Source organism: Archocentrus centrarchus, chromosome 8, assembly GCF_007364275.1.
Source record: "Archocentrus centrarchus isolate MPI-CPG fArcCen1 chromosome 8, fArcCen1, whole genome shotgun sequence".
Classification (NCBI taxonomy): Eukaryota; Metazoa; Chordata; class Actinopteri; order Cichliformes; family Cichlidae; genus Archocentrus; species Archocentrus centrarchus.
The window spans coordinates 12,335,602-12,359,007 of NC_044353.1; the positions used below are offsets into that span (position 1 = coordinate 12,335,602).

General features: G+C 41.2%; 1 protein-coding gene across 1 annotated transcript in view; it reads right to left on the bottom strand.

Moving 5' to 3' along the window:
- Positions 1 to 21,835, bottom strand: part of LOC115783931 (trinucleotide repeat-containing gene 6A protein) — a 33,017-nt gene extending 11,182 nt beyond the window's left edge. Inside the window, exons 1-6 of the mRNA XM_030734938.1 lie at positions 21,663 to 21,835; positions 20,194 to 20,244; positions 11,360 to 11,455; positions 4,598 to 4,932; positions 3,200 to 3,247; positions 92 to 2,029 (exon numbers count right to left, since the gene is read on the bottom strand). Of these exons, the coding sequence (XP_030590798.1) occupies positions 92 to 2,029; positions 3,200 to 3,245 (1,984 nt within the window). The 5' untranslated portion in view covers positions 3,246 to 3,247; positions 4,598 to 4,932; positions 11,360 to 11,455; positions 20,194 to 20,244; positions 21,663 to 21,835. The remainder of the gene's footprint in view (positions 1 to 91; positions 2,030 to 3,199; positions 3,248 to 4,597; positions 4,933 to 11,359; positions 11,456 to 20,193; positions 20,245 to 21,662) is intronic.
- Between the last annotated feature and the right edge of the window lie 1,571 nt (positions 21,836 to 23,406).

Genomic DNA, 23,406 nt, shown 5'->3' on the forward strand with positions numbered 1-23,406 from the left:
TTATTCTTAAGTCTAAATATGATTTTTTAAAAATATATATTTAAAATACATTCACATGGAAAATGAGGTTCATACACATTATGCCACCTACCTCCAGAGGTCTGGGAGGGAGCTGACGGTGTTTTGCCCCAGCTGGAGTTTCCGCTACTAAGCTTTCTTTCATCTCCTCTGGCACCCTGGTGCTGATTGTTAGGAGAATTGACATCCCAGGCAGTGTTCTGCCGTATGGGCGTCTGTCCCCACCCAGTGTTGGACAGTACTCGTGGGTCTACTTCGGCCCGAATCAGAAGTGAAAGCACTGCTGTAGGATTGGGACTTTTTCTGCTTCTTCCCCCTTTTGTTTGGATGCTGTCTCTGTCTGAGCTGGAACGGCCTCCGGAGCTCTCGGCGCTTCCCTCACTTCCTCCAGAGCGACCCCAGCCTCCAGCAACACTCCCCAAGCCATGGCTTCCACTGCCTCCCACTGCTCCTCCCATGCCCATGGCATCATCCTCTAGGCTCTTCCAGCCATTGTTAGATGAACTTCCTTTATGACTTCCAGCATCTGAAGGGTTGTTACTAGGGGTTGTGGAAGAAGACAATGAAGACGAGGACGCACTGCTCCCCCAGGGGCGAGGTATTGCTGCTGGAGGGCCCATCGTAGTTTGGTTCCCATTTCCTGATGTTTGGCCTGCAGAGCCTGGGATTTGATTTGAGCCAATACTGCAGGACAAGTTGCTCTGAAGCTGGTTTGGGGTGTTGGTGGGCCCCTGGTCCCAGCGTAGGGCCCCAGTGTTATTGTGGTTATTATTACTCTTATAAGCAGCAGTAGAGGGGGTTTGGGAGTTCACAGTGTCTGCATTTGGGGGGCCCTTGTCTACAGGGTAGGTAGCTGCGCCCCAAGGCGTACCGAAGGCCCCATTACCCACCTGTTCTCCTTGGGGGTGCTGGGGGGCTGATAAGGGGTTTCCATTGGCCAGCGGACCCCCGTTCCCTCCTCCAATGGAACCCCAGGAACAATCCCCGCTGAGTTGGGGTGAGGCGGTAGAGTTTGGTGGACTAGAGGTCATTGTGGCATTAGTAGTAGTAGTAGTAGTATTTATTGTGATAGTGTTATTTGGTCCATTGGATTCAGTGTTAAGGTTGGTAGGCTTTAGGCCACCATTTCCACTGTTGCTGCTTGATGTACCATTATTCACCTCTGTGTCTTCCATCATACTGCTGTTGTCCGAAGCTGCCATGCCACCCCAGCCCAACAAGGGGCCCTGTTGGGGAGCCATACCCAGTTTGGAACTCATCCCCTGAGGCTGTGAAGGCCGTTGGCCATGGGATGCTGGGTTTGGGATTGAATTTTGTGGCCAGGCACCATGGTTGGCATTTGGGTTTAAAGTGTTTGGGTTTAACCCTCCATTGATGCAGGGGGTGCTTCCACCAGTGGGCATCACACTGCTGCCTGAAGGGGTACCCCATACACCACTGTTATTGACAAGCTTGTTGTGGTTGCTCATGTTATTGCTGCCAATACTGTTGGACCCAGCCATGGAGTACTGTGAGGGCTCAGACATGTTAGTTCCATTATTTGCACTGCTGATGGTTTCCAAACCTGTGCCAACCACCTGATGACTGTTGCCGTCTCCATTTAAAGAAACACTGACCATCATGGCAGAACTCCCCAAAGAAGAGGTGGGGGAAGAAGCTGTAGAAGATGCAGAAGCATTTGCTGACATCATCATCACTGTTGTAGCAGCAACAGCAGCAAGATTTCTCTCTGAGCCGATTGAGGAGCTAGAATCTGCATCCATGCATTCTGATGCCGACTCGGGGTCTGATCCTGACCCACAGCCAGAAGAGGAAGAAGAGGAGGAGCAAGAAAAAGAAGAGGAAGAGGGAGGCCAGACAGAAGAGCTGGTTGAAGAACAGTTATTGGGTGTGTCGGTGCTTCCGTCCACTAGGGCTTTGCCCCAGTTGCTGTTGCTGTCACTGCTGCAGGGAGAGCCAGATGACCAGGGGGAAGGCTCATACTGCGAGTCCAAGCCGGGATGATCCAGACCTGGGGAGAGATCGCGGACACAGAGGACAGTGTTTGGACTAAACACAAAAAAAACAACAAAAAAATCCTGATTATTTACTCCAAAAACAATAACTGTAACATATACTAAACTTGAAAACAGTGTTCAATTAAAGTCCCTCAATCAAAATTGCCTTTATATTTTTCTATTCCCTCCAAGCTTCAGCTACCCTACTGTTCTGGATGTGCTCACTGCCAGGGCTGAGCCTGGACACAGCTGCCACCATTTTGTAACCACAGCAGGACCCAAAAGCGTGCCAAAGCAATAAACTTGGATTCAGTGAGGTGGAGGATGAGCATCAGCAAGAGAGTGGAGGGCACAGAGGAGACAGCAACTGAGTGTGAAGAGGGAGGATAGAGGAAAAGAGGGGAACAGTTGGGAAAGGAAACAAAGTAGTGGCAACTCAAATTATTCAGACTTCTAAAGCTTTTTTCCCCACCCAAATTATTTTTTAAAAAACTGCTAAGTCAGAGCTGGCCTGTTTCTAAAATTAGACTTTATACATAAATGTGTTAAAGACTTTTGTACAAACACCCATCCAGTGGCAGCTGTAAATGGAAACACTAGAGAAAGTGAATGCAGTAACATTGGCTTTCTTTTGATAATAAAAGGTTTTATTATGCAAGAACATTTAGACAGTAACAAACTACCAAAGGTTTGCTCATATTTCTTCCTCACTGACACACAGTGCACCCACAGCATCAGCTCAAGAAGGTACCTCAGTACTGTTTTTACCATTTCCAACCTCACTACATTCTTCATTTAAAACATCTGCTGCTCTTTTCTATCCATGTTTCTTCACCAGATGTCTGCTTCTCAGAAAAAAAAAAAAAAACGCTCATATGAGAGTCTCTTCAACCACTTGGCTGCCCACTTGGTCAATCTAACTTAAAAGTCTTACACACAAAATGGTTGCCAGCTCTATCATGTTTCCTTGCCATGTCTTCTTTTGCACCCTTTGACACCCACTTTCTCACTCATTCATCACCCTCACTGCGTCACTCATATGTCAGGAATAAAATGCATTATCAGCCAAGGTCAGGTCAGACTGAGTCTCTCTCATCTGATGATTGCTCAGAGCCAAAAGAGGACACTGGAAGGAGGAGTGAATTGCAGAAGACTGAATATCAAAGAAGACCATGTGTAGTCACCTGTTTGATTAGGGGAGTGGCTGACGGAATCCCGAATGGGAGCCATGCCTGGAAACAGAGAGGAAAGACTGTCAAAAAGACTGAGCGATAGAAAACAGAGCAGAGAAATGTTAGAAACAGTCATGACAAAAAAAGCAAGCAAGCAAAGAGAAAAGGAAATAAGTGTAAAAGTACAAGAAGTTCAAAGTAAGATGGGTGTTAAAGTGCAGAAAGATTAGCGATTGGATGCTGCTGTTTTCTGAACTTAGGTTAGCAGTTAAAGGTGCTTATCCAGATCAAAAGGAATTCAAGTATAATTAAAACTCCAATTCAAGTCTTGGCAACGCAATAGGTTGGTGTATGGTCATTTTCCTTTTAGCTCTGGTAACATGACTGCCCAACTCTAAATAGCTACAAATAATTCTAATATATTTTTTGTTGATTACTGCTATTGTTTAGAAATGAATCACTCTGGATGCAGGTCAGGACAGCCACCACTCTGAATCAATTATAGCCTCATGCAAATTTTACTATCCTCACTTTGGCAGAACAAGAGCGGTGAGCAAGAACACGCCTACATGTTAATGTTTACTGCCATTTAAGGTGCCGTTTACACGAAGCCGTTTTCACTGGAAACAGTGTCGTTTTGATGCGTTTCAGCCTTTCGTTTACACGATGGCGTTTCAGAAACGATCCGCGTTTACACGAGGACATGTGAAACGATGAAAACGATGTAGTTCCCATGCCAGGCCACAAGTTGGCGTTGGTTTTCTCTTTGCAGTTTGTTTACGCAAGACGCGCATGCGTGGAGTGACAGTAGGTAGTGCGGCAAATTGTTCATTACTTACAAAACGGCCAATGTGAGAGGTTTTGTGTGGACCGATGATGAGGTTGGATCGCTGCTGCACACAACGCTGAATTACAAAACGGTAAAAACACAAGAAAAGCATAAGAAGCACTCGTGAATCCGCGAGTACTGTTTATCAGTTTGCGCGTGCGCGAAAAACTGGCCGTCGCAACCATAGTGCGCATGTGCGAGTCGAGCGTTTTCAAATCACCTCGGTTTCAAGTGTTTACACGAAAACGCAAGCCGGTGCGTTTCTGAAACGCTCCACTCTGGACCCCGTTTCTGAAACACATCGTTTTCACTCTGTTGTCATGTAAACAGAAGGGCGAAACGCATCAAAACGACACCGTTGTCGTGTAAACGCAAGGCCGAAACGCATCAAAACGACACCGTTTCAAAATGAAAACGGTCTCGTGTAAACGGCACCTAAATGTAACAGCATAATTGTTTTCTTGCTTTACTCAAGGAGGAGATCACTGGAAGACAATGCACTTGTGTCTGTTAGCATGTCTGTAAGCAAATGAGAAGACAATTTAAATGCTTGCTCCCTTTGTCTTCTTTTCACAGGTTACCTATGAGTGCCGCTGGTGGCTGTGACACCTGGCTGGGCAGGAGGGCGTCCCCGGGCTGAGTGGAGAACAGGTGACCTCTGGTTCCCAGGTCAAAACAGGGGAGGTCAAACGTCAAAGCTCAGAGAGCACAGCCTCAAGGGTCTGAGGTGAAGAGGCAGGGCTTGTCAGAGCGGGCAGCAGGCTGATCAGCCCCCCTTGGCATCGCTGAGATCTGTATGTGTTTGTGTGTGTGTGCGCGTGTAGGTGTGCGTGGGTGTGTGTTATGTGTGGGGAGGGGAAAAGGGGGGGAGGTGGTGTAGAATAAGGACTCTGTCTTGACTTGGTATGCTCTGGAACTGCAGGGAGAGAGAGACAAAAAAGGAGAGAAAATGGGTGAGCTCCACATAGTATATATACTATTTTAAGTAATTTCAGAGTCAGTCATCAACTGGTAAACCGCTTTATCACAACATGCTAAGGCCATCAGAACTAGCAGCAATCCACTACAAAAAGCAAATGAGCACTCTTATAGTCACAGCCTCGATAATTACAGGAATTGTTTTGGTAGAGCACAGCTGTGGAGGAAACGTGCTTGCTACAGCTTCGCATCAGGATGACTTTTTTTTGGTTCACTGAAATCTAAAAGGTAGCCTTATCCTTTCTCCTGTTGACACAATATGGAAGATGTAGAGTCAGCTAGGTTAATCAGAAATAAGGAAGCAGACCACCAGTCACACATCTTCTCAGAGACGGGCAGGGTGGGAGTGAAGGTCTATGGTGAAGACTAGATTACGGTTATACAACAAGCTTAAAGAAGCTCTGCACTAGGACACCAAGGCAAGGAAAACCTCTTACCTCGAGCAAAGCAAGAGGAGGAGTAAGGGGACAAAGGCAACAGTAGACATTGAAATGTGGGGCTAAAAATAAAGCCACAAATCAACAGAACGGAGCGGTACACAGACATCCTTCAGTAAAAATGGACCAGTGTATTTGACAGCAAGAAGCAAAGTGTGTGTGCGTGTCTCCTGACCTTTTCTTGGTGCTGGTTAGCGAGTGTGTTAGCTCTCTCTGCCCGCTGCAGCAGTACACAGGTCTATTTATAAACCTCCAGTTCAAATAGCAACCAGTCTGTTCACAAGCCAAAATGATAAAAGAACAAACAAACCCATGTGTGCACCCGAGTAAATGTGCTAGTGAAAATGAAGCAATGGAAATGTGTTTTTACAATTTAAATGTTCACTGCCAACTGAGGTGCTTTTTACTGTGAGAATAACCTCATTTTATCATTATAAAATACATCCTACAGCAATTCATATCAGGAAAAAGATTCAGCCAGCCCAACAACCAGAATTGTGAGACAACACACTGACCAGACACACTTAACTGAAGCTTAACCGCACCTTTATTAACTCACAGCTCACTAGCTAAAACTGGGCACATAGCCAGAATATAGACATACAGCCTGCCAGAAGCTACTCAAGCACCCTCTGGAACCAATCAAAAACACATACAACAATGATATCATGATTACCAAAACTCTTTCCCCTTTTCCTATCCCAGGAAAGTGACACAAAAGTATTTTTAGAGAGAGCAAAGGAGAGAACAAATTTAAACAAGACAGAACAGAAATACAGAGTCTTTACTGTGGAATAGACCTGCTCCCTCCAGCAGCCATGGCACTCAAAGGGTAAGACCCTTCCAGCAAACTGAGCTGTTTACTTCCCTAAGTCTTGGCTCAACCTTCCTACATGGAAAGACCTGTGTCAACCCCAAAGCATCTGTTTCAAAGCAGGTATGCAGGGGAAACCGTTTATATCCTTATAAGGCAGCAAAACCAAATTAATGAAGATACTGAACATTACTTGACTGAGCCACTATTGTTTGGCAAGAACAATGAGGAAGATCAGTTCTCTAACCAACAAAAAAAGTCAAAAAAATTACTCAACTTTTCACCAGGTTATCTGTACAGTATTGTGTAAGCGTGTCAAGATGTGCCCGACTTCCCAGTTCATTCAATACAGTCAAAACTGAGTGCAGTCTAATGAACAAGCTTAAATAGCCATGTGAAGCCGTTAATCACATTCTTCAGTAAAGGAAATCTTATATGTAGCTGAAATGTTACATAAATATTCAAGCTAACGTAATGTAACCAGAGATGGCATAAAAGACGGCTGTAGCTTCCAGGTGTGAAAAGTGACTCAAACAAGCATTTTTTAACGGCCACCAGGGGGCGATAACAGGGGCTGCAAGAAGACCCTGAGAAGTACTGAGAAGTGCCTAATTTCATTTTTACCAAAAAAACGCCAGCCTCGCTAAGGTGTATAAGCTTCTTTACTGCTGCTGCTGAGAACATCAAGTACAATTTGTTCCCTTGCTTCCATCTGAGTAAGGCTTTTGTAGGGGCCCCAGGACCTGGCATTAATTTAACTGCTGCTATCGTCTTACAGACAGAGCGGGTTGGGGGGGGTTAGGGACAAGACACGGGGAACTGTGAATAAAACAAGTGAAAACTGATTTTGTCAAAAGGTAAGGAGGTGAAAAAGAAGAAGAGAAGTGAAATATGAGACACAGAGACCTGTCATTGAGGCTGATGAGAGAGGAATGCAGCTGCAGCTTCTAACATGTACAAAAAACTTCCTCAATTTAGCAGCACATGAATCCAGCACAGTGTGTGTCTGCTGCTTCACAGACAGAGTGAAACTAATGTGAAAGAGAGAGCTTTTTAAGGTGGATATCAACAAAATTAACCAGTGATGAGTTCTGAAGCTTTTACATATTTCAAATTCAACTAACCTCAAAAAAACATTTAAAATGGCCTGTTTTTGTAATTACAAAGAAAAGAGAATGCATCAAACCAACAGTTTGTAATGAATTTGATGATATTTGAGTCTTGTGTATCCAGGGAACTGTGACACTTTTTATCCAAAATTGCAGCTGGGCTGATATATTAAAAAAAAAAAAAAAAAAAGATTAAAGTAAAATGTTATGCTGTAAGAAATTTAACTGGTTGTGAAATTTTGGTCAAGGCACCTCCAAAGATCTGTATTTGTCACATTGGTGCTTCATTTCTGATATATTGGAGACAATCAGTTATTAGCCTGAAAGCGTTGTATTTTAGATGACTGCCCTATGCTTAATTTGACTCTTGAGCGACTGTCAGCTCAACATTTGTTTTAACTAAAGGCCCTCTTCATGTGTCCTGCTGTTGCTATGCAACTACAAATCTATTTGAAGCATGGTGCTTTGCTGTCCAAAAAAAACAAAAAACAAAAAAACAACCACATAAATAAATAAAGACTTTTTTCTTTTTAAATCATCTGGAGCCCAATTAAGTACAACAGGCCTTCAGAAATCAAAGTTAAGAAATTAATAGTTGCAGTAAGAGGATGGCAAGAAGAGATTACCCTGTATGGATGTAGTCCAGTGTATATAACTTAAGATGCACTGAAGCTTTAGCTCACTTCAATTCAATGCTTAACCAATTCTGCCAATGTCTATCATACACCACTAGCTCGTTTTACATTTGCTTTTGTCAAGCACAGCAGCCTAAAAGACTATCTGACCTGTGACGACATCTGTGACCTCACTGATAGGCGTGCACTTCTCTCCTACTGAGAGATTTTGCTTTCGTCATGACTTCACCCCATGAGACCCTGCGTTCTCATATGGGGACATTACCTTTTGGCTTTTCTGGACCTTGTAGTTCATTCTGCCCACTGGTGTTTTATGCTTTATTAAGAAATACTGACCTTATTGTGATCCCATGTGTCATATGTCCTCATATGAGGAAATGCTTTTTTTTTTTTTTTTAAAAAAAAAAAAAAGCATGTAACAACTAGGTAACAAAGTAAGTTCCTGTTCAAAGATAAAGATTAGTGTATATACTAATGCAGTTCAACTAATGACAAAATAGGTAGAGAATAAAAATGCATTCCAAACAAGTGCTCAGGTCTCAGGAGGTTAAGATATGAACAAAAGTTTGTTTCACTTTTGAAAAGAAATGCTTGGTTTGCTGAACAGAGCTGTCAGAGATCATTGCTAACTGAGCTTTGAGTGGTACTCAGCATCCACAGCACGATCTACATTATCAGATGTAATCAGCTAAAATTCGATTACTGAACAATAATTTCATTTTCTTCTTGTTTAACAGCAAATATAATACAAAATAATACACCATACAAAACACTACAAAGTGCATTATTACAGATTGAAGAATTATTTTCCATTTGATGTCTCTGTTCAGTAATTATTTTCAGGTGAACCCCTCCCAAATTTCCTGGAGCTGAAATTACTTCTGTTAGGGAAGACCCTATTGTCATGACAACATTCCTCAAACACTCCCAATTCCTTTGGGCTTGCCTGAGCAGGATGACGACAGCGCCAGGAGCATGCCACTGTCTCTCAACTCCCAACAGCCCTTGTTAATAAATAGCCTAGAGACCCAGGGAGTGCAAGAAAGTGATCTGCATCGTTCCTGCTTTGATTCCCCCATTTGGTGTGAGACGAATATGACAGACTGTTGAGCATATAAGTGCAGGTGTGACAGAGTCATGTGTGTCTGTATCTCTTTCAAAACAACATGCAGCACATGAGATTGCCATGTGCAGGAGTGTGTGCAGAAGCAGATAAGGACAATTCTCATAGTCCACCACTGTCACTTCCACTTCCACTTCAGGAGGAGTTTAGAGGGGCCCCCCCCACACCAAAGTCAAACTATCAGCAACCTGCGTAAAATCAGCAGCTTCAGGTCAGCTTATGACTCAGTCATTTTGTCCATTATTTAGTCATCCAATTGATTTTACTTCAACCTATCCACCCACACCCAGAGTTTATCTACACTACAAACGGTATAACAGTCATAGTGTTTGTTTTTTCACTTTCAAGCTGAAGTTTGGGCCTCAGTAGTGAGCAGATATTTTTCAGTCTTCTGGGAGCTGTGCATGATTTGCTTTGCCATCTTGTGCCGATTCATATCTCCATACTAAACTTCTACACAGAGGGTTCTGAAACACTAGGATTTTGTCCATCTAGTACAACAGCAACAATTAAAAAAAAAAAAGATATTTTTAATTATGCCAATTACCATAGTGCACTAGCATCTGTTTACATTTTTCTGTCAAGCATTTTTTTCCAGGGTCACAATAGGTCTTTGGGCACCACTACACATGTAAACATGACTGGTTCAAACATAGTTAAAGATTCTGTGTTACCTTAATTTTTTTCCCCTATTATTTATAAACAAAATGAATTTAAGCCTCAGTAAACCTTGTTAAAAACATTTTTAATCAGTCCTGGTGATGTTCTTTTGCTGGGAACCAAAACCTCCTTTGTGGGTGATACACTTTGTTTTATATGCAGTAAAAACCCTGCTATAACAACTGGAAAAGAGCTTAAGGCATGTAGTCAAACCACTAAACACAGGCTACATACAATTAGCATAAGCAACATGAGCACATGGCTAATTAACATAACATTAAAACCATTACAATATAGTACACCCTATATTTAGCTTGACAAATGTAAACAAAACCATATCACAAGACCTTGGAGTTTATATTGCAATTTAAGTGTTGTTTCAGACCCCTGACATTGTGATTCCTACTGATTCAAGTCCAAAAACAATTAACCTGGCAAGTGAGAGCTAATTATCCTATCGTTACAATAAGGCACTGCGCTGAAAGTGAGTGCCTCTCTCTCCCATCAATGCATAGCCTTTATTTAGGAAGAGGCGCTTCCATGACAACAAATGGCTGTACCGCTTCACAGTGCAGCATGACGAAGGCTAAACTCTGAACTGTTTTTCTGTACCATATCTACTATATAAAGAAACTGACAAGGAGCTATAGATACAGGATGGCAAAGAGGAGTGAAAACTAAAGCGAGCGAGAAAGACATTGATACAAAGATGTACTCAAGGTCAGAAACAGACGCTATCAGACTTCCTGCCTACAGTAGCCATGACAGTAGTTTCACTTGTAACAGTAGTAGGCCCGTACTAATAGGAGTCAGTGGAAACTAAAAGCAATTCAAATGGAAAACATGACGACGTCACATGTCAAAGTACACCAGCACTGTCACTCGAGTAAACCACTACACTGCATGGACAGAAAAAGCTTAACAGAACCCAGAGCAGGTATGGAAATGCAGGGGAATAAAGATTTTAGATTTATTAGTTATTCATTATATATATATATATATATATATATATATATATATATATATATATATATATATATATATAAAAGCAGCGAGTGAGTTAGGGCTCCTTGGAGGTGAACATGCTTTGCTCATTTACACAAAGCCCATTTCTGTTGTATCCTGACAGTTTCATAACGCCGCACAGAACTACAGCGCTCAAGGTTGTGAAACTATTTTAAGCTTGCAGCAAACCCTTTCCAGTACAATTCTGTTGATATGCAATATTCATAATATCCTTGCTTACTACGCATAACTGCATTTGGCGCTTAGCAAAATGGGCCTACTGAACACAGCTTGACTGTTTTTAATGGAACGTAGCTCATTACAGATAAACAGCTCGGTGCAAGCAGGAGCCGATAAATCTCACAATGAGTCCTCACACAGAACATATGTTTCCCATATCAAATCAATACAAACAGGCCTAACAGTAGGAAACATTACTTTTTCAGTGGCATTGGGTTATAATTTTACAAAAATATCCTTTGTCCAAACGAAAGGCTCCCATTTGACTGTAAATAACCAAAACAAGCTACCAAAATTTTAACTGAGTCGATAAAAAAAATAAAGTATCTTGACATGTCTCACCTTTTGTCCAGTCCTGTACCTTGTTCTCCTTCCTTTTCACACTCTGCGTCTCTCTCTCTCTTCCATCCACTGTTCTTCCCTCTGTGGGCGTGTTCCCTGTGGGCAACAGGATTGTTTCTTTGTAAATGCCGTCAATGATTTATTTGTCTAATTTTTTTTCTAAGTGAAGATTAGACCTGACAATTTAACCCCAAAAACACTGAAAAACCTTGGAAAATTAAACTTCAACTTGGATTCATGAGCTGGGAGCAACCCAAACTTAGGATTAGCATTTAACACAGAAAACTGTCCCAGCAGATCAAGACCTCAAACAATGCAAGCAACACATTTCATGCCACACTAATGATAAATCCATCTGCAAGCACATATTCTTAGGGAAAAGTAAAATCAGCACTACAGGTTTGACCAGACCACCAAAACAAGCAATGCACTGCTATATGCTGTATGAAATAATGGTTGCCTTCAACAAGAAAAAAAAAAGATTTTATTACTCTAAAATCTATAATGCCAGGTTCTTATATGTCAGAAAAACAAGAACTGTCATCCTCGGTTTTACATCACTTCAAACTGATCATCTCAAAAATAAGCAATGATGTTGGGGACATCTTGTAATTAGTCTAGTTTGAATTGCAGTTTTGTAGTCAGCCTGGCTTCCTGCTCAGTGAGTGTTAAGTTAAGCAGCACTGGCCCTAGTGGGTGTGCCATTTAGGCCGCGGGAGAAAGCTACAGGCTGCAGTCTAATCCAATAATGAGATTAGCGCACAGCACTTACCTTCGCTTTACCCAGACAGACACACAAGAAACAATCGGACACACACAAAGACTGCTACATTAAAATGAGAAATTATTTGGCACTTTCTGATTTATTTTTTAATAGCAAATAAAAAAAAAGTGAAAAATTGCAAAACGCACACATGCTTTTACTTTAAAAAGGTATTAGCTCACTGATTCCAATTAAATATAAAAGGTTAATCTATCATTTATCAACAACTGGAAATCAACTACTTTTACATTAACGTCACATTTACAGTGTTTTCGAGTAATGTTGAGTAACACCAAATGAGCTGGTGCAGTGTTTCCCACATGTATACTTTGCGACACCAAGACAACAATGCATAATCACCTAACTCTTATTTTCAGAGTTCAGTGACTAACCAGCTAGCCCCAGTCCTGCAAGTCTTGCACATTTCCTTATGGGCTAGCTGGTCAGCTGCTGTAGAGGTCCTGGATGTCTTTCAGCTCTATCCAGTCTTGTGTCCCCTGCTGCCACTATCTTGGACTGCAGTTGGTTAAAGTAGTCATCCTTCTGCTGCAAGCTGGAGAGCTGCACTAACCAGAAGCTGCAGGACAAACCGATACTACACTGCTGAAGAGCAAAATTGCTACCGTCACCAGTAGGGTTTAATATTTTTCCCGAAAATGACATGAATCAAATCCCGGGAAATGATGAGCCATTTCCCGGGAATCCCGGGAAAAAAGTTTATTTATTTTTTTATTTTAATTAGGCCTTCTGTAGCCTGTGTCGGCCTTAACCTATTGTGATATTGTAGAGGTAGCTTTCCAGCTATGTCCTGTTATGCCCAGTAGGGGGCAACGTCGGCTTGATTAACGCAATAAAACCTACATCTCGGCATTTGAGTGCTCGAGCTATGCGGTGTTGTATCGTTCCTCAACACTCCCTTAACAAATATAATTCGAATATTCCTCCATTGTACATGGAATTATAACAAGCTATTTTACAACTGCTGGTGCAAAACAATACGGTTCATGTCCACAGCATTGATAAAGGCTCAGCCACGCTGTCGTGGCGACATCTGTTGCGCTATATCTCCACCAGTGGAACGCTGTAATAGTCATTGAAAAGTTAACTACCGTACTACACTATAATATGGCATAACACAGGGCCTTGAGTAACGCACTACGACTTGGTCATTGCCATTCTGGCAACAGCAAATTTATAACACCGTGTCTGAGGGTTAAAGTAGGTTCGCTGTGAATCGTCTTTTGAAAAACTGGCCGATCCTTATAGCCTAAAAATATACATTTTACTCAACTCCTCCATTTTAAAAGCGAAATATGTTAAAGCAATCTATTTCATGATAATTTCTTCACACATTAGGCCCGTATCCTAATTCATGATTGTTAGTAAGCGGCTGCAAACGAGGAAAAGAAACACTCGAAGTTCTTTATTGTTCAGGGCAGGCATATTTTATAGGCTATATAATGCAATATAACAATATAATATAAAATTATATACAAAATACCTTAGGCTAAACACATTGCCTACGATTTCAACAAAATAAAGAGGAAAAAAGTACAACTGTGTAATACCTCTATTAAAACGCTTGAGATGAAGGCTGAAGCCTTAAACGGAGGCTGAACGTGCCTGAAATGAAGAGTAATGCGTTTCGCATTAAACGAACCCTTCTCTCAATATTTCCTTAAATTTAACATTCTGAAGCTTTCTTTTCTTTCTGAAAGTCAAATCAACGCGCGCGACTTTTTTCCCGGTTTCCCGTCTAACGTTTCCCGGGAAACGGGAAATGGTTCTGATCGCATTTCCCGGGAATCCCGGATCCCGGGATTAAACCCTAGTCACCAGATGCAGTCCAAGACGGCAGAACTGGAGCTTTTCCATGAGATAACACTCATTCGAGAGTCACCCTTGCTCCTTTATTTACTGTTGCAAAGTATAGGCTATATGGTGTTATTTAATTTAAGAAAGTGTGGGTGCACTTGCACCTTGCCTCACTATTACCACCAATTCTGTGGGAAACACTGGTGTAAGCAGAATCACATCTATATAGTAGCTTCATAATACGTATGCAGTGTTTCGTGTTTTAGAGGCAGGTGTGGTAGGTACAGCTGTAAACTGAATGGCATGCATCGTTGCTTTACACCAAAGGTTACCCAAGTCAGAACTTTAAATCCTAAATGTAAATTTTGCTCAACCATTTTTTTTAATATGCTTAAATAAACTATTTTATCTGAATCTGTTCTAATCAAGTTAACTGACCTTAGGTTTTTTTTTGTGTGTATGTGTTGCCACGTTCAACTACAACCCCCTCCCCTCTGTTCCCACACTTCCCCCTCTCCTTTCTCCACTTATTTCTAACCATCAAGTGCTTCAGCAGATGGCTCTAGGTTCAACAACAGCAGCAGCAGCGCATGGTGGGGGCCCTCCTGGAGAGCACATATACACCCCACAGACAGCATCTGTTTATGAATGGGCCAACAATTGCCCATCCCCCGACAGCTACAGCTGACAGAGGGAGGAGGCACAAAAATCAAAAAGGAGAAGGAAGAACAAGGCAGTCAGACAAGGTGGGGGTAAAGAGAAGGACAACAAAGTTGCAGCCAATGTTTAGTAATATAAGAAAGAGGATAAGGAATCTGCATTCAAAGACAGACATTAGTATATACAAACATTTCCTACACAACTGAAGTCAGCATTTAAAAAACTGGAAACAACTAACTTTTGACTAACAAAACTGCACAAATTGAAGTATTCTACAACAGTACAGTTAAGAGGAAAAAACTGTCATTCATTTTTACCTCTTCCCTACTTTAGTACACCGACCACGTGCCTTCAGTGTTCATGCTTTGAGTCTGTTAATGTACAACTGTAAAAAATCAGCACAGCTGCACAAGAGCTGCCCCCCCCCGTTAGTTTGAAAGTTGCATGAGTCTAGATGCTCATTTTTATCCTCAGTCATTTTCATAAAGTTTAGCACATGCAAAACTGCAGTTGGACAATTCACCTGTGTTTGTAGGCGTGTGAACATTTTTTTTGCTTTAAAGAAAATAATGTAGGGCCGTGAATGGGCCAAGATGACATTCTGATTTGGAGGCCTTCATATGCTACAATAAAACCACAATGCTGGGATTCTTTTGAGTCAGAAAAGATTAACATTAACTTTGTTTTGCCCACAAAAATACAATTTAGAACTACTTTCATTGTGTGGCACAATTTCAGACAGAAAGTGCTTTAATTTTCACTGTAACGTACACGTCAGCCAACTGCTGAAGAGGGACTGCTCTCCCAAAATATCTGATCTCCAAATATGGTCTGTTTTGCTTTTTTTTTTTTTTTTTTTTTTTTTTTAAGTGAATAAGATAAGCTGGAGAGCTCATTCTATTAATAAGAACATTCTTTTTGGATTTTCCATCTTGATACAAATGGGAGGGAGCAAAGAGATAAAAGAGCCGCAGACAGATGAAAGACGAGCAAAACTGCGGTAATTCTAACTTAGTTAACTAGAGATTACACATCTTATTTGGCTATAGAAATATATGCATCACAGTGGAAGTAATTCTTGTTTTAGATGGATCACTACATGTCCTTATTCAAACCTCCATTACTCTAACTTGAATTTCTGTTAACTGTAAGGGGAAGTGCTACATCGAGTTGTTTTCAAAGATGAAAGCCACTTTTACTTTTCTTTTTTTACTGTGAGCTTCACAGTGAAGCACAAATTTGCTGCCACCCCACTTGGCCTTACTCCTGAAACCCCTTCACGCTTGCCATCAAATAAGCTGAAAACTAAAAATAATTAAACTATATCTGGGTTTCTGAAGAGGAAAAAGATCAAAAATTGGCTTTTAGCTTTTAGACTACTACATCCCAAGACATGGTAGGAGTAGTCATGCAGTGAAGCCGAGTGAGCACTGTCAAATTTGGAGTAGACAGTAATGAGAAATAAACCAGGCATGAACGCAAACATAAACTGATCCTCATGGGAACCCCCCCCCAACAAAACAAAACCAAAAAAAAAAACACACAGATTTCTCTGCCCCTTTAGAACAAAAGCCAAAAGGTAGTCGCGTGGCTAATTTGCATGGACACAGTTTTGCACCAATTTGCATTAGTATGCTCTCACAGAGTCTCAACACTGGAGTCTCCCATCAGGAAACCCATCACTCAATTAAGGAATGAAAATGAGTAACTCCTCATCACAAACAGGCCAACAGCAGAGGTTTTGTGAGCGGGACATTGCACCGTGTGGCATATCCAGCCGAGCTGATTTAAATCTGTCGTTTCACTCAGTCAAAATGAGGCTAGTTCATTTCAGGTCACGGTAACTTGAGAGAGGAATATGATATTAAGTCATGCTGCGGGTAGGGGAGGGTAAGCTTCAGATTTAAGGGTTGTTTTTAATTTTCCAGGTAAAAATCTTGGAACTCAATCGGATATGATTTATTAAATTACTAGAAATGAAGGCATTTGTTGAGGCTGGTTTAAAAGTTTAAACAAACAAACAAACAAACAAAAAACAGTCTAAAAATAAAAATAGAATTGCAATTTTATAAAAACATTGTCCTGTTTCTAACAACCTACCATGCAAGTTATACTAGTATGACTCAAACTTCAAAGATGCCGCTGAACAGCTTGTTTATATAAAACTGGCTTTGTGTGGCTACCACCATGTCTGAGCTTGCACATGTGAAATTCATGAAATGCTCAGTTTCTGTGCCTTTGCCTGTTCTGGTCTCATGACCATCTGCAGGTGTGGCTTATTGCTTATTGGGCAATGGTCAACTACCTGATCCTCTACCACTGTAGCACCAATGTAGCAATGTTGCAACCTCATGGGAATTTATAGCTCTGCTGTATTAAATTCCAAACACAACAGTCTCAACATGGCCATTTCAGCAGCGAGCCATCTGAAGCACTCCCGCTTTAACACTTCTTAAACGACTCGTGAAAACTCTTGATACTTTTTAGACAACAGTGAAAACATATTTATAGAATAATTTGAGAAGGGACCCGCACAACCAAAAATAAAGAGTAAAGCGAGACAGTGGATTCAAAGGAAAACAACACTACTCACAACTAATTACACATTGTGTTAAGATTATGAATACAAAAAGGCCAAAAGCAGTGAGCTGGACTTATAAATATCCCTGAGCTGTACGGGATGTCGTGTATGCAACCATCTCACAGTAGAGTTTATACTCATGCATAACTAAGGGGCTTTAAAGTAGGAGTGCTTAACATTTATCAGTTTGCCCTGAGGGATGCAATCCCCACTGGTGCCACAAAAGTATCAACTGTTCATACTGTTCCCTTTTTTCCTTTCTAGAAACAGCCACCAAAGACTATCTGTAAACTTAAGGACATCTTTTTAAACCATCAAGGCTAAACAGCTTTAACACACTCAAAAAAAACACTCAGTTGGAAGCATGCCAAGTTAAAAGTTGACATTTTAAAAAGGCTCTGCAGAATCTGAGGTAGATTCATTCAAATGAGTTTATATTTAAGGGGATGAATAGTTTCCACTTCCATGCTTTCAGTGGAAGTCACTCCCACGAATACACAACTGGAAAATATGCTCCAATGCTGGGAAAATGTGAAACATCATCAACTAGTTTTAGCAACCAACTGCAAACAATCCAATTAAAGCTACGGAGACCATTGTGGAGGGTGGATCACAAAAAAACCAAGACTAAACCAGCACAAGAGACTTTTACATTTATTAATAAGATTCTTAAACACTGAGAAGAGCAGATACCATCAGAAGAGTGCTGATTTGATGTCTCTATGATTACAGCACAATCAAACCAAAAAAAACCAATGCAGGAAATTTTAAACTCAAAACAAGACTCAAAGCAGAAGCCTAAAAACCAGAAAACAGATGGAGCAGAACCACTGGGATGCATTGATAAACTAGTTGTGATCCACAGCTCTATTGTGTGCCTTCATGTAGACCAACACAATGAGCTGCACAAACACCTCTCCACACACAAAACATCAGGACTCTGGCTTCTCGTTTAGCGATTTTAAAACAGCAAAGCTTACTCAGCACAATGAGGCCTAGACCAACCCAGACCCTCCAATTCAATTCAAACGGAACTGCATGTGCTTGCATAAGCAGGAGATGCCCATCCCGTGTTCCTGTGACCCACCCACCCCTGCACAACCCTTTAGTATCCCACCACACAGAGATTGGTCCTGCTGTCATCCAAAGAGAAGCACCTAGAAAGCTGGCACAATCTGGCACTCTTACATAGGTACACTGAGCTGTTACATTTAAAAAAAGAGGAAAAGGAAATTCAACAAGCTAAAAACAATAAAGTTTAAAGTCATTTTCACACACAAACTCTGGACAAAGTCTGGAGAAACCTGGTTGTGGCATTTTCCAAAAACTGACCTTTCATGGACAGTTTGGGGTAAACAAGTGGTGGTCAGTGAGCAGGGGAGATCATGCAGTCCCTCGCTGTGAATTCTCTAGACAATTCCGACACAGTTCAGTCAGACCTTACACAGACTTCGGCCTAGGAGTCAGAACAGACATTTAATGTCTTGTTCGATAGTCTCAGACATACAGATCCTTCGTTTATTGTCGAAAAATGTGCAGGGACGCGCATATGTGAAAACAGCTTAACTAATTCCCACAATAAATACACCATATGACAAAGTATTGGCTTCATGGCATGGGTTTGCATGGCTGTGCAGCTCCTGTAGGTGGCCCACTACTTTTGTCCATAAAGTATCACTTTCATGAAGGCAGCATTTAAGGCTGCCACTAAATCTGGATTATGCCAATGAAATCTTCTCTGCTTACAGTAACCAATTTAATATTTATTTTTTACTTGTTAGGCAGCATACTTGTATTACTGTTCAAATTAAGCGCTTATCCTGATTTCATTTTTTATTTATTTTTTAAATCACTTGAAACACACCCCTTTTAAGCACATTTATGAGCTAATTCTTGCTCAAGAATGATGAACAACTTCTTAGGGTTCTTCAAAAGTTAAAATAATTATCATATTAATTACTATAATTAATTACACAGCAATTAATTACACTGCATTTTGCTAGCCAACACACTGCAACTTAGGTATATCTAAATACATTTTAGTTGATTACAGTAACAACCAACACTTCGGACATGACCTTCACAATGGCCTTTACGTTCGAGAAATGGAGGGCTAGCTTCCGCTAAAACACCAACTCTGTGGCATAGACTCTTAGGGTTTATACAAGGAAGAGATGACCGAGCTGCAGTTATTCTCCTTAGCTTACAAAAATATCAGCTGAACAGGTAAAAGGGCATTAAGTTACAACATTTGCACGTTTCTTTAGTTGAAGACATGAGTTTATGAACGTGTTGACTTTTAACTGCCATTTTAATGATATATCAGTACAGAAGCTCAACGATTAACAGATTATACAGAGAGAAATGTTGCAACAGCTTGAAAAGATTAAGTTCCCTGGAATCCTTTTTATTTTTTTAATTAAAGAAAAAAAATTTCAGTTTCTTTGCATCCAGTTCTGACACCTTCTCCTCCTATGCCAGCACTGATGTGGAGGTATTGGAGGAGTGGTGACACCCACCATTAGGGCAAATACTGCGGCAGGTACGCATGCCCTCAGCGCTGGCATAAATGGCACGGAGTGACTAATGTGGCAAGCATGAATGTGACATCAGATTTCAGCTATTTTCAAGAGTTAAATTCAAGCGCTCTGCATGTTTAGTGGACAAGCAAAAGCCAGACATGAATAATCCAAGCTGGATCTCAAATTTTCAGATGAGGCTTTAAAGCATTGACTTTCACTATGCAGCTTTATTTAAACTGCCCCCTTTTTCGTTTCATGTTGAACTGTGCTGATTTTCAGGCAATGTCTTGAGACATTAATTAATCTGTTTATACGGGGTATAAAGAGTCATTAAAACATTCAACAGCACCATAAACGGACAAAATCATTATTCAAAGAATGCCTGATAATTCGTTTTTTTCAAAATCTTTATGACATGGTGTAGCATTTATTGCAGGGCTATTGCAATATACTGTAACTGAATATCAATGTGTGTCTAAGGTGCCACACTGACCTGTTAAGATGCTTCAGTTTCTTTGTGGCAACAGCTTCCAATTCCGAATCTCTGAAAAGAGACAGTAGACATAAGAAAAGGCGCATCACATCCACGACATGGCCACAAAAACAAACCCTCGCAAATAAAATCTAACTTGACTGTGTGCTTTAATGTATTGGTTATTGGGAGTAAACACCAGTTTTGTAAAAACACTGTTGGAAGGTCTGTGTTAACCCAGAAATGGTAAACATAATTCAATTAAAACACGCAGTTGAAACGACCTCCTCGGCACTAATAAGAAACGCATTTCACCAGCTCATGAGGAAATGCAGGTCGAGCTGCATAACAGGCGATGCATAACCAGGTCTACCCCCCCACCCCCGAAGGCTGAGGCCCTACCGGAGAACGTGTGAAAAACACAAACACACAGAGCGTGTGTGCCTGTAGGTCAAAGTTGCACCTCGGGTCCCGATCGGCCATTATCTCAGCTGTTGCCCGACTTACAGCTTAACCAACATGGCTTCTCTCAGCCTGGTGTTTTTCCAGTGCAACTAAAAAAAAAAAAAAAAAGAAAAAAAAAAACAACAACAACAACAACAACGACCTCAGCAGGGCAGCAAATTATAGTCGATTTAGTTAAATCCTAACATGCTTCTGTGTTTGCAGTCTCGTCGGCGCAGTGTAAAAAGCAAGGTGACTACGACTGCAAAGCCAGTAGAGCTCAGGTCTAGATTGAATCGCTAACCAGCTGCTTTGTCTTTCCGCCGATAGAGGGAGTTAAAGAGTCTGATTGTAGCACAACTTTGCAGGTTAACAATTTCCCCAACAATTGACGTCAAAATAATTCTAACCATCCAATTTTTTATATTTAGTGACACTGGGAAACCCGTGTCCAATATGCAAGTTACTAAAACGTCAAACAATCTGTCGCAGTTACCGGCGAGCAACCTGCGTCGTCAGATTAGCTTAGCAGCTAAAGCTGACGATACGGAGCGGCTAGTTACCTTGCCCAGTCTTATTTCAAATGCAGCTATTGTAAAAAGCTGTTTTAATAAAAAACAAATTAGCTCATAAAAGCAAGTCCACAAACAACTACATGCTGATAAATCTCTGGAAGCAATAATATATAACCAAATGCAGACGCACAGCTGGCAAACTGGGGTTAACCAGCGCTCCACTAGTTAGCGTTAGCACAAGGTTAAGCCGCCTACAAAGACAAACGTTTGCCTGGAAGACGCTACGAAATGTTTTAGTGGTCTACAGGTAAATATCTCTATTTTCTTTTTCGTCGACGTGTTTATAAAACGTAGAACAACAGAGCCCCAGTCGCCAAGTGTTAGAAAAGCTACCCGAGCTCAATCATGGCTAACTAAACAACAGCGTCTGTTCAAGTTATCTCCACCAGCCGCCGTCGCTCTCAGACCTACGCTAGCTCGACACAAACAAACGGCCGTCTGAGCAAGAAACCAGCACAAAGCCACCCGTACCTCATTGAAGTATAAAGTGCAACAGAGTGGAAAGGAAAGCCGACTGTAAGGCTAAAGAAATTCAACGCGTTTGCAGCATCTACGAGGGGAGGCATTCATCCTGCGTGATCGCCATTTTCTTCTCTCGCCGCTGGCTGGCTATCCTTCTTTCGCTCGCTCTCTGGTTTCCCCCGTCTCTCTCTCTCTCTCTCTCTCTCTCTCTCTGCACTCACTATCATCTCACCCTGTGGTGGTGTGTGTGTGTGTGTTTCTGGAGGAGGGGCAGGAAACTCATTCACCACTTCCTCTGACAGAGAAGCCCAAACACAGTCAGATAGAGCTGATACAGAAAGAAACTATGCGTAAAAAGTATGCAAATCGCATCCAAGCGACAAGAGAGACAAGCGCTCAATTCCCTTCAACGTAAACATCCAGTGAGAAGTCTAGGAGCATGCACCAGAGGTACACGACTAAAGCTTAAGATTTATTTGTTTTATTTTATTTTGCATTTAAGATTACGCACATTATGTATTCATGGAGAGTTGCACGCCCTCATAAAGACACTTACTATTAACATTTATCCAGCCAGGTAGAGAAAATCAAGGTCCAGCAATAACCAGGACTTTGAAACCACTGAGGTCAGGAAGCCCATAGGAGATTCCTCACCGCTATTAGTCGCATTCCATGAAATTTAATTGATTCAAAAAGCTATATTTTAAAGCAGAAATTATGTTTCAAAGATGTTTCTTGAAGCATTTGCTTATTTTTGCCCAAAAGGGATCAAATTTTTTTTTTTTTGTGCAGTCTGAGTTATTTGCATACACTTACTATAAGTGCATTAGCCTATTTAAATAAACAAAAAAACAAGTGCTGCATTTTTTAATGTGATGTAAGACCAATACTGGTGAAAGCCCACACAAGTTAGGCCAGTTTGGCCTGCATATACAAGAGGAAACCTAATGCATTACATGTTTCTGAGTAACTGTAAGCAGAATGGAAAGTGAAAATATTTTTCAACAAGACAAATAAAGAATGTGGAGAATTTCAGTATCTCTCTCTCTCTCTGTATGGTGTTGGTATTCAAGATAACAACAAAGAAAAAGGAGCAAAATCAAAAGAGAGAGAGAGAGAGAGAGAGAGACCGAGATGGAGGAAAGAATGGAGAGCGGTGCCTAAACAGCAGAGAAACAAATACAGTGTGGAATCTGCCAACGCTTCACCAACGAAACAAAAGCCACCGCTGCTTACAGGAAAGACCAGCAGTGCGTGTGCGCAAAGCAATGACCATTGACCCACGGATGGCAAAAACAAGCCCAAGCCTTGTGCACAAATTACCTCCCTTATCTCTGTGTATTTCACTCCGAGGCAGAGTGAGAGGCAGAGTGAGAGGCAGAGTTCACCGACTGCCAAGTAATGATTTTTATCAAAGACAACAAGATTAGATTATACAGCATATAAACAGTGGGTAAGCTCCTAACGCTGGGCGGGTTGCTGCCAAGAACTACCCAAGCCTTGGTTATTCAATGGATTCCTACAACTGATGCTGTATTTGTGACAGCCTGAGCTGGAGAAATATTAAATATATTACAAAATACCAGGCAGCACATACTAAATAAGTTAGTGCACAGTTGTTGCAGCTCTAATTTCTTATTTCTAACTTGATATTTCCAGAAACCCAAGTTTAATCATGAATTCCTTATAACTTAATATCAGCACTGATTCTATCTGATAAGCCTTTACCGACTGAGTGCAAGCTTGATAGAGA